The sequence below is a fragment of the Doryrhamphus excisus genome, linkage group LG19 (assembly GCF_037039965.1).
Source record: "Doryrhamphus excisus strain RoL-2023G ecotype Guam linkage group LG19, RoL_Dexc_Guam_v1.1, whole genome shotgun sequence".
Taxonomy (NCBI): Eukaryota; Metazoa; Chordata; class Actinopteri; order Syngnathiformes; family Syngnathidae; genus Doryrhamphus; species Doryrhamphus excisus.
In genome coordinates this window covers 5,406,821-5,418,589 of record NC_136375.1, presented here as the reverse complement: position 1 = coordinate 5,418,589, position 11,769 = coordinate 5,406,821, and the positions used below count along the sequence as shown (strand labels likewise).

General features: G+C 39.2%; 2 protein-coding genes across 3 annotated transcripts in view; one reads left to right on the top strand and one right to left on the bottom strand.

The window, feature by feature from the left end:
• Positions 1–1,863, top strand: part of rcl1 (RNA terminal phosphate cyclase-like 1) — a 21,156-nt gene extending 19,293 nt beyond the window's left edge. Inside the window, exon 9 of the mRNA XM_058056211.2 lies at positions 1,217–1,863. Coding sequence (XP_057912194.2) covers positions 1,217–1,370 — 154 coding nt within the window. The 3' untranslated portion in view covers positions 1,371–1,863. The remainder of the gene's footprint in view (positions 1–1,216) is intronic.
• On the bottom strand, positions 631–11,769 carry anxa3b (annexin A3b). 2 transcript variants are annotated; one of them, XM_058056208.2, is made up of 14 exons: positions 11,632–11,769; positions 11,494–11,515; positions 11,372–11,419; positions 9,887–9,974; positions 9,713–9,807; positions 9,539–9,652; positions 9,382–9,472; positions 9,205–9,284; positions 7,289–7,345; positions 7,051–7,144; positions 6,879–6,974; positions 3,461–3,519; positions 3,096–3,218; positions 631–1,733 (listed from the first exon to the last, which is right to left on the bottom strand). In XM_058056208.2, exons 1-14 carry the CDS (start codon positions 11,745–11,747, stop codon positions 1,677–1,679), a joined length of 1,140 nt encoding a protein of 379 aa, XP_057912191.2. In that variant the 5' UTR covers positions 11,748–11,769; the 3' UTR covers positions 631–1,676. The 2 variants fall into 2 exon arrangements, with proteins under 2 accessions (XP_057912191.2, XP_057912192.2); XM_058056209.2 differs by having other exon boundaries at positions 11,494–11,555; positions 11,632–11,683.

Sequence of the window (11,769 nt, the reverse complement as noted above, 5' to 3'; positions counted from 1 at the left end):
AGTCCTATTTTATGCTCTTAGTCTTCAGCTTTTAACTCCAGTGTTATGTTTTTATGTTTTTAGTCCTATTTTATGCTCTTAGTCTTCAGCTTTTAGCTCCAGTGTTTTTTTAATCTTTTTAGTCCTATTTTATGCTCTTAGTCTTCAGCTTTTAACTCCAGTGTTTTTTTAAAATCTTTTTAGTCCTATTTTATGCTCTTAGTCTTCAGCTTTTAACTCCAGTGTTTTGTTTTTATCTTTTTAGTCCTATTTTATGCTCTTGGTCTTCAGCTTTTAACTCCAGTGTTTTTTTAATCTTTTTAGTCCTATTTTATGCTCTTAGTCTTCAGCTTTTAACTCCAGTGTTTTGTTTTTATCTTTTTAGTCCTATTTTATGCTCTTAGTCTTCAGCTTTTAACTCCAGTGTTTTTTTTAATCTTTTTAGTCCTATTTTATGCTCTTAGTCTTCAGCTTTTAACTCCAGTGTTTTTTTAATCTTTTTAGTCCTATTTTATGCTCTTAGTCTTCAGCTTTTAACTCCAGTGTTATGTTTTTAGTCCTATTTTATGCTCTTAGTCTTCAGCTTTTAACTCCAGTGTTATGTTTTTAGTCCTATTTTATGCTCTTAGTCTTCAGCTTTTAACTCCAGTGTTTTTTTTTATCTTTTTAGTCCTATTTTATGCTCTTAGTCTTCAGCTTTTAACTCCAGTGTTATGGTTTTATGTTTTTAGTCCTATTTTTTGCTCTTAGTCTTCAGCTTTTAACTATAGTGTTTCCTCAGAGGGGTCCTCCACACTGGGGGCTGTGTTGGGTCTGTTGAGGGGGTGCCATCCTTGGGTCCCTTCGACCCGGCCGGCTGGGGGTTCCTCCCTTTAATGTGGGGGTCCGCCCGTCTGTCGGAGTCGGGGGGGCCTGGGTGCTGGTCCCCTGATGGCACGGCCTGCGGCTCCTCCCAGTGTGGACGGCCCCAAAGGTGGCGTTTCCTTGATCCTCAGTGCCATGCCATGTCTCCTTACTGTGTGTGATTGTGTGTGTGTGTGTGTGTGTGTCTAGTATGGAGGGTGGGAAGGAGGGGCTTTCTTTTGTTTCCTTGTTTTTTCCTTTTAATTGTGGTAATTGTTTTTAATTCTGTAAAGCACTTTGTGTTGCATGTCTTTGCAGGAAAAGTGCTATACAAATAAAGTTGATTTGATTTTGATTTGATTTGACTCTCTGCTGGCTGTCTCCGTCTCTCCAGGATGGAGTTCCTCCGACACCTGAGAGACTTTTTCCAGCTCATGTTCAAAATGGACGTTGAGAAGCCGGTGGAGGAGGAGAGCAAAGGAGGGGATAAAGTCCTCATGACGTGCGTGGGGGTCGGTTACAGCAACTTGAACAAATCTTTGAAATAAATGACATTTTGTACACAAAACCTGAGGTGTGAAGTGGAATGCGGTTTATTTGTGTCAAGTATTACGTAGTACACACGAGGGAACTAAATACCGTGGAGTACCGCTTGTCAGTCATATGCAGTACATATGCAAAATTCTGTTTTTGTTTTCTTTTGAAGCCTCAATGAGACGTATGATCCAGCATGGATGGGATCCCACGTGACGAAGCAATTTCAGATGCTTTCAGGTCTCGCTGGTTGGAAAGTCCCTTTTATTATTATCCATGTGCCAAGCGTCCACGTGTTTGTCATCACAGGAAGTCGGGCGTTAGTCCTGGCCGCACAGATGTTTGAGGGCGTTGCCATAGCTGCCTGATACTTCAGACTACCAAAAAAAAAAAAAAATCAAAACAAGCAGCAGCTATTAGACACAAATTAATAGGGGTGTCCCGATCCCATGTTGATGTTGGATATCTGTCCAATGCCACCCCAAAAAAATGCGGTATCAGTTTTTATCACATACTACAGTATTAATTGTCCCTGTACCCTAGAAAGCGCCCATGAATGATACGGGAAAAGGCCGAAATGATACTGTGTCAAAGCCCAGGGCAGTGATACTGATGAACTATAGAGTTTAACCATGTCCAGTATCAGCCCCCGTAGCTGTCCACTCAGAGCACACTGCTCTGGTATCGTGCCCATGAAACAACCAATCAGAGAACAGCGCACGAGCGTGAACACACACTATAAATATTCCTAGTGCTTCTCCAGTCACCAAAAAACCCAAACTTGATTCATGGAACTTTAATTGTCAGACATTGATAAGATAAGACTGTTGATAAAATATTATTGTTGAAATATTTTTGCAATTGTTGTGTTTACACTGTTTAGATATAATACATGTAATAAACTGAACATTTTCTGGAAACAAAATGGTCTTTTGATTAAATAGTACGTGATAATAAGCTCATGATTAAATAGTATGTTGATAATAAGATCATCACATGGTTTGTCTGGTATCAGGCCCAGTATCATGCCCCCAAGTGTCAGTATCAGCCCGAGACCGAAGGTGCTTGATACCAGACAAACCATGTGATAACCTATAAATATCAGCCTGCATGTTTAGCATTTTCTGTGCATTCATTCATTCATTTTCTACCGCTTTTTCCTCACGAGGGTCACAGGGGTGCTGGAGCCTATCCCAGCTGTCTTCGGGCGAGAGGCGGGGTACACCCTGGACTGGTGGCCAGCCAATCACAGGGCACATATAGACAAACAACCATTCACACTCACATTCATACCTATGGACAATTTGTAGTCGCTAATTAACCTAGCATGTTTTTGGAATGTGGGAGGAAACCGGAGTACCCGGAGAAAACCCACGCATGCACGGGGAGAACATGCAAACTCCACACAGAGATGGCCGAGGGTGGAATTGAACCCTGGTCTCCTCGCTGTGAGGTCTGCGCGCTAACCACTAGACCGCCGTGCCGCCCTTTCTGTGCATTAAACAGGAAAAAACAAGTTAATTTGAGCTAGCTTACAATGCCGTCATTGGGATGCACTTATTTCCGTGATCATGCATTAACACTGATACACTGATAATGTAACAGTTGCAGTATCTTGCTGTATTTTGATGATTTAAAATTCCAGATCCACATAAACGCACCGTTAGTTATTTAAATGCCCCTTTTGGCTCTCATTAACGTCAGGTCGCAGTGTAAATGTACTTCTGTGTATTTATTACCTCAAGCTGGGAGTAGAGGGTGTACCCAAAGAGTTTCTTGTACTCCGCTCTAATGTCCAGCAGGTCGATCTCGGAGCGGCTGACCAGTATCCGAGTCAGTGTGGACTCTGTGGTTCCTAAACCCTGAAGGAAACATCCACATGTTCAGTTAATGCGGGAATTCCTGTATAAATCTGAATGAGTACAATTGTATGTACGATGGACAGCGATGGATGCTTTCCCGGCTGCACACGGTCGACTGCGTTTCAAGCAACGTTGCGCTTTTCACCGCAGAGCTAAAAAGCAGGCTTAACATTCCTATGTCGCCATTTGTCCTGGCAATGCCATCGTCCATAAAGGAGGTGAACCAAATAGACGCTACTCACCTTCATGCTCTCGTAAAGCCTCTCTGCCAGGTACGCAGGCACGTTCTTCACACATTTCACTAAACGGGGAAAAAGCAACGAGACCAAAAGACTTTTAAAAAAAAGTCAAGAACATTTTTAATACATTTGTGGTCTTATTTTCTCATACTTTGAGTAATAGTTTTACAACAATAAAGTACTTATATTACTAATAAAATTGCATTTTGAGAACAACGTGCTTGAATTACAACAGAGAAGTTTTTGTTGTTGGCTGCACAGCAGTCGAGTGGTTAGCGCGCAGACCTCACAGCTAGGAGACCCGAGTTCAATTCCACCCTTGGCCATCTCTGTGTGGAGTTTGCATGTTCTCCCCGTGCATGCGTGGGTTTTCTCCGGGTACTCCGGTTTCCTCCCACATTCCAAAAACATGCTAGGTTAATTGGCGACTCCAAATTGTCCATAGGTATGAATGTGAGTGTGAATGGTTGTTTGTCTATATGTGCCCTGTGATTGGCTGGCCACCAGTCCAGGGTGGACCCCCAAAGACAGCTGAGATAGGCTCCAGCACCCCCCACGACCCTTGTTTTTGTTGTTGTTGCCCTGTCCAGCCATGGGACAGCCTTGTATATGAAGTATTATTTGGCTTTATTTGATGTTTTAAAAAATACGAAGTAAAGAAATAATATTCATCAATACAGTAAACCTCTGATATATCGGACTCGGATATATCGGAAATTCGCTCACAACGGACAGATAAAAAAGAACCAATTTTTCTGTAATGCATTTCCAATAAAAGTTCATTGCATATATCGGATTTCGCCTATTTCGGACAAAATCTCCAGTCCTGTTCCAATTTCCCTCGCATATATCGGATGGCCGCATCGTGGCCTTTGATCCATCTTTGATCCGTGTTCACAGCCAAAGCTGAAGATTATAACATCTTTGTATGAATTACAGACATGTACATGAGCATGTACAACGAAATAAAAAAAAATTCTCAAATCTGTAGAAATGCCTTCTTGTTGCTATTAGCGAGGTTTAGAAACCAAACGATAAACGTAAATGCAAACGATAATGACGTCACAGGCTATTGAAATGTATGGGAACTTGCCGACTTGTCAATAGCCTGTGACGTCATTATCGTTTGCCTTTACGTTTATCATTTGGTTTCTAAACCTCGCTAATAGCAACAAGAAGGCATTTCTACAGATTTGAGAAAAAAAAATTATTTCGTTGTACATGCTCATGTACATGTCTGTAATTCATACAAAGATGTTATAATCTTCAGCTTTGGCTGTGAACACGGATCAAAGAAAGTTCCCCCATGGCATTGCGCGTCCGTGTAATGAATGTGGCGGACATTTTCCGGTATACGCATATAACGGATTTCGCTTATATCGGACAAAACCAGTGGGAACAATTGAATCCGATATATCCGAGGTTATATCCGATATCTCCTTTCATGGAAATGAGTCCTTTTAAATTGCTTTATAAAATATGTCAAGAGCAGAAAAAGAAGAATTCTAAGATGAAAGTAAGAAAACTAAATGAACAAATAAATATTATTTTATTGTCCATAATAAACCTCACATTTTTGAGGCGTTTAATGACACACAATAAAAGCGGAACAATTGTGAGTCGTTACTTAAGAAGCCAAATGCATCCCTGATAACGATCTTTGGTATTTGTATGTGTTTTATTGCCCTGTACAGGTCCATTTTGGAGGCAGAAAGGGGGGGTAACCTGGGGGGGGGGGATAGCATTATTGACCTAAATGCTAAACAGATTTGCTCTGCCAGGGAAAAGTATAAGCTACACTTTCCCTGTAATATGAAGTATTACTTGGCCTTATTCGATGTTTCATAGTTGTGCAAAGTTTGAGAGGCCAGACCGGAGCAGGAGGGGATAGAAAAGAAGATAGAGAAAACGGGGGGTGTGCGGGGAGAATACAGTAAAGCGACAACACCAATTGCTATGACAATCACAACAGGAACAAACAGGATTACACAGAAGTTATTTTTTTTTTTACCCAAAGAAAAATTTTCTTCAGGAAAACAAAACTTGTAATGCTACAAGACAATATATAGTCCCTATACGACACAAAAACAGTTATTCTTCAACATCTAATCAGCTAAAAATGATGACAAAAAAGTCTTACCATTTGAGAAAAATCATTTTTTTTTCCACAAAATTAAGCTGGCAAATGGGAAAAAATAATATTTGACGAGTACAAGAAGTCTTAATAAAGAAAAAAGGTACGTGTAATAAAAAAAGGTAATGTTACTCTTTCAAGAAAAACGTTACAATCGTCCAAAATTAATTTCTAAATACATTAAATTCATAAAAAATAAATTAATAATATATAAATAAATCATTTTTAATAAGTGTGTAGCCTTATTTTCTTAGAATTTCTGGCGGAAAAAATCATAATTCAATGAAAATAATGTTCTAATATTATGATAATAAAGTGCTAAAAGCACAAAATTATATTATTATTTTATTATAGTGCTAGAAAAAAATATTAGTATTTAGAGAAAAACTAATGACAAAAGATTTTTCTTACAATTTTTTTGGGGGGGGGATTTTTCTTCTACTTTTGGATGGGGATCCTAATTTTATTAGAATAAAGTTGTAATAAGGGAGGAGGAAAAAAGCTGTAAGAAGTACTTGTAAGAAGTAATTTAATGAAAATAATGTAATAATATTACAAGAATGAAGTGTTAAAAGCACAAAATTATTATTACATTATATTGCTAGAAAAAAATATTAGTATTTAGAGAAAAGTTGTATTTTTTTCTAAAAGTTACTAATGACAAAAAGATTTTTCTTCAACTTTTTTTTGGGTGGGGATCCTAATTTTATTAGAATAAAGTTGTAATAAGGGAGGAGGAAAATAGCTGTAAGAAGAAGTAAGAAGTTCTTGTAAGAAGTAATTTTATGAAAATAATGTAATAATATTACGAGAATAAACTGTTAAAAGCACAAAATTATTATTACATTATATTAATAGAAAAAACGTTTTTTTTTTCCCGAAAGTTACTAATGACAAAAATATTTTTTTTCTACTTTTTTTTGGGGGGGGGGGATTTTTCTTCTACTTTTTTTGGATTGGGATCCTAATTTTATTAGAATAAAGTTGTAATAAGGGAGGAGGAAAAAAGCTGTAAGAAGAACGTAAGTAATTATTATTACATTATATTGCTAGAAAAAAAATAGTATTTAGAGAAAAAGTTGTATTTTTTTCGAAAGTTACTAATGACAAAAATATTTTTCTTCTTTTTTGGGGGGGGTCCTAATTTTATGAGAATAAAGTTGTAATAATGAAAAAAGGAAAAAAGCTGTAAGAAACACGTCTACCTAACCATCAGAAACCAAGAAGTTGCACACACCAAACATGAGGTCCTCACGAGGTGATAAAAGCCTGAAGCGTCATCCTCACCTACAGCCACCAGAAGCGTCTCCAGGTTTCCCGACATTTCGCTCTCGATGCTCTCCTGCAGAGTCTTCTTACTGATGTTCTTGTACTCCACCAGAGCTGCACAAACAAACACATCACCATGTCACGATGTCGTTAAAGACACTTTGGTGACAAGATGGAAGATGCCACCCACTCTGTCTGAGCTGAGGAACACTCCTGTGGCAAAGGATCTCGATGAACCTGCCCTCGTCCGTTCCCCACTTCTTCTCTCCTGCCTCGTACAGAGACTACACGGGTTGATAAAAGTACACAATATCAAACAAGCGCCGAACGGCTCGTGGTAACTCTACCACCCATTGAGGCATGTTGATGCCACTGTCATGGCGCCTGTTTTGGTAAAACCAAAGAATGAAAGTGTTGATGAACAGTACTTTGGCATCTGCTTTGGCTTTGGCCCCGTCCACTCCGGCGCTCTCGTCTCTCTTGCCCTGCGTGGACAAATAACACAATTGGAAGGCACACCCTTAGCAAAGATGGCGGGCGGCGCGTTAGCCACACAAAATAACAGTGTATAACATATCTTTGTTGTATAATCATGTAGGAAAGTTATTATTACTTCGATGGTGTTTCTTTTTTTTTTACCTTAAAACATCATTGGAATCATTCAAATTACGACTTTCCCGTGCTAAGTTTTTTCGTGGTAAAGCGGGCTATGCTGCTTCCGATTGATCGTGTCGGATTTGTGTAAACGTGTAAGCACAGACATGCTGTTTTAATTCATATTATTGTGTCGTTTCAATGACGTTTCATTTTGTGCCAAAACACCATTGTAATAATTCAAAATACAAAATTAACATCCTATGTTTTTTTTCCGTGGTAAAGCGTGACATGCTACTTCCGGGTTTAAGGCTTACCGGTTGAACGTGTCGGCTTTGTTGTGTAAACGTGTTTTTTTCCATGACGATGTCGAAACTCAATTCAAAATCCCATTTCATATTTGTTGGCGCTAAAGCCTACACGCTAACATCCGGGTTTGAGTACTTTTTAGTGAGAAGTCACCAGCTGAGTGGGACCAATCACAGCGGAGTAAGTATACAGGGAGCGTTTTGGAAATTCAAGGAAATCTAGCTAGAATAGGTGCAGATTCTGGAAGATCTAGAAAGCTTGGTGTTCTTGTTATTGTGTGTAGCTGCTCTATAGGACTCTACAATAAAAAAAAAAGGCATTCTATTATATCTACAACTCAATACAAAGGACGGGAAATGAGCATAATAAGTTCAGTTACTTCTGGGGTTTAAAGTGAACTTTCAGAATAAAAGAATGTTTTGTTATGATAGCCTAAGGAGATGCCACCATTTTGGATATACAGTAAAGTCTCGTTATATCGATATTCTCGGGAGTCGGAAAAAATATCGATATAACCGGACGATCGATATATCCAATCCTGCGCCGAACTGCATTAAAAGTGGGCAATAATGCACTCGACATTGTTCTATACACACGAGAGAAACCACGAACGCCAGCATGTACATATGAACAGTGATTATTGCAGGCGATAAAAAGATATCTGAATACAACACAATTAAGTACATGTATTTGTACGCTTGTGTCTTCGTTGGAATAGGTGTGTATGCTATGTCAGTTGGTTCTTCATCCTCATCATCCTCGTCATGAAAACACTAAGTCTATTCACTGAATCTTCCCTCTAAATTATACAAATATTTACTCCTTTACTTCAAAAGATTGTTTAATACTTACCTCATATTAATTACCTGTAATCCTCTAATTACCGTCCGTCGGTGGAAAAGCCGAAACGGTGTTAGTCAAAAATCAAACAATACGCCGTTTACAGATTTCGCTAATGGTGGTATTGAAATCCTTAAGCAAATATTGATTCAGCTTTAAGCTGCTTTTGTATCGATATAAGCAGACCAAATTGGCTGGCGGGAGATGAAAAGGGCATCGTAGTAACCGGATTATCATAATAACCGGGTATCGTACTAACTGAACTAATTATATCATAAAAGACTAGAAATTTGCCGGGAAATGAAAATAGTATCGTAATAAGCAGTACTATCGATATAACCGATATAACGAGACTTTACTGTATATATAATCAATATATTATATCTATATGTCAGATATACATAGTGATTTACTGCAGGAGTCGTCATGGACAGTTTTGTGTATTACTGTCCATGTAACGTACAATCACACCTGAAAGCACCATTTTGCAGCATACTTGCTGGTGTAAACAAAGGGGAAAATGTTGCCTTTAAGGACTGCAAGTATGATGCGCTCCTATCATTTCACGGCATCACACTTGTGTTTTATTGTGCTCTCTTACCTCTGCCAGGAGGAGCAGAGCTTTGCCGTAATCTCCAGAAACCTCCGACTTGAGGTCGTGAAGCAACAGCCTTCCGGTTTCTGTGACGCAAGATATTCATATTCATATTCATATGGCGTGTCGTGTCATGAAGACTGGCACTCCTGTTACGCAACGTCAGGTGATAAGAGTCCAAACCTGCCAGGTACGCCGCAGACATGGCTTTGATCTGTCTGTTGGATCTGGAGGCAAAGATTTCCGTCAGCGTGCTCTCGGTGGTACCCGCACCCTGCAAAGTACACATGCGGTAAGTATACTAGTACTTGGTTTTCACGGGACGCAACATCGGACGCACCTTGATGGCTTTGATGACTTCGTGGCAGTCGTAGACGTCAGGCGCTTTCACCAACGCCACCAGCAAGTCCTCAAAGTCTCCATGCGTGTCGCCCTCCAGATCGGCTACTAATGTCTGACAAAGGAGGACAGATGTAAACAAGTGGCAACTTTTGGCTCGACCTTTGACTCGTACCCTTCCTGCGGCTTTCTCGTAGGCCTTGGCGATGAGCTGTCGCTGAGCGTTACTTCTTTGGGTCAACACCTCAACCAGGGTCTTTTCTGTGGTACCTAAACGAGAGGAGATCCCGCTTCTGATCGGAAAAAAATCACTCAAATAATACAAACCGATGCAAGTCGCCCGTCTTACCGATGCCTTCCACCGCCTTCCTGAGAGCAGCCACATCGTCTTCCACTTTAAAGTCGGCTTTGTCCTTCACCGTCCCCCTTGTGTTGGACTAGGAAGAGACGTGGAAAACCAAACACTCCCGTGAGTAGACACAGGGGTGTCCAACATCTGGCATGGAGGCCACTGGAGGACACAGCTATGTTTCTCTTTGGTCATATCGATTCTTCAAATCTGATTAAATGCGTATCAGAACCCGATGGAGGAGGGTTGGGGCTAAGCCGAACAGGAATGAAGGGAATTCTGACTGTACAAACGTTTGTTACAGCGAGGGCTTCATCGGGAAAAATGACAGCATGCGACTTTGCCTTTGAGCAGCACTTGTAGATGTGCTCTCAAATTCGATATATTTCAAGAAAAATCAGCCTCTCCGCTTTGTAATACACAGTTGTTGTTGTTGTTTTTTAATTTTACAAATATTTCAAATTTCTTGGCAAATTCTACTTGTGGTATTCTGACTTTACTACTGTAATATTTTGACTTTGCTATTATATTTTTTTCCAAATATTACAACTTTATTTTGTTTTTTTTGACTAATTTTTTTTCTTTAATATTTATTCTTGTTATTTATTCTCTAATATTATTAATCATTATATTTAAATGTTCTCCTAAAATGTGTTTTACGATGTTTTTCTCTTAACATATAATATTCTCTTAATATATTCTTGTCAAATTACAATTCTTCTTGTCATTAGGACTTCATTCCCATCATATGGACTTTATTCTCCTAACAATATAACTTTTTCTGCACCCTAATTTTGTAAAAAAAAATACAACTTTATTTGTTGTTTTTTGTTTCACATAATATTACAACTTTTTTAAAACATGATCTATTTTTTCTTTAATATTTCAACTCAAAATATTGGGTGGCACGGCGGACAAGTGGTTAGCGCACAGACCTCACAGCTAGGAGACCAGGGTTCAATTCCAATTGTGAGTTTGCATGTTCTCCCTGTGCATGCGTGGGTTTTCTCCGGGTACTCCGGTTTCCTCCCACATTCCAAAAACATGCTAGGTTAATTAGCGACTCCAAATTGTCCATAGGTATGAATGTGAGTGTGAATGGTTGTTTGTCTATATGTGCCCTGTGATTGGCTGGCCACCAGTCCAGGGTGTACCCCGCCTCTCGCGCGAAGACAGCTGGGATAGGCTCCAGCACCCCCGCGACCCTCGTGAAGAAAAAGCGGTAGAAAATGAATGAATTAATATAATAATATATATTCTTGTAAAATGATGACTCTTAATATTTTGACTTTTGTCAACTTCCTGATGATTTGTCTATTTTTTTATGATTTAGTTGTATTGTTAATTCTGGAATGTGACGCGGGCCAATAACATCTGCGGGGTCCTATCTGCTACTAGTACTAAGAGTTATTTATTTTAAAACCTGTTTTTTAGAGTATATGCATGAGATGTATTACTATATTATTTATTAAAAATGCAACTTACTGTGACACTCAGGGAGGAGGGGGAGTCTAACAGCAAATCCAGATCATCCTACAATGATAAAAAATGGAATAACTCACTTTCCCTAAAGAGATTTAGTGTTTATCGTGTCCACTTCAACTCACCCACATGTTGGTGGTTGTTGAGCTGTGGGCGATAGAATGCAAAACACAAGCTTGACTAGATCCTATTTCCAATCCCACAGAGTAAAAACCACACAGAAAAACGACAAAAATGCATCAAATATCAAATGTTTATCTTACCTAAAGGACATGTCCGGGCTGTTGTTATTCCAAGCGTGGAATTCCGAGTGTTCCACAATCATGCACTTTTCACCGACGTGGAAAAGGCGACGCCCATTAGAAGGAAGTTGACTCATCTTTTTTTTTCTTCTTTATTGT

Coding starts and splice junctions, on each gene's coding strand:
- anxa3b (XM_058056208.2), bottom strand. CDS start 11,747: ATGAGTCAACTTCCTTCTAATGGGCGTCGCCTTTTCCACGTCGGTGAA. Junction 7,145..7,288: donor AAGCCAAAGCAGATGCCAAA/GTACTGTTCATC, acceptor CAACCCGTGTAG/TCTCTGTACGAGGCAGGAGA. Junction 3,219..3,460: donor GGCTTTACGAGAGCATGAAG/GTGAGTAGCGTC, acceptor TGTTTCCTTCAG/GGTTTAGGAACCACAGAGTC.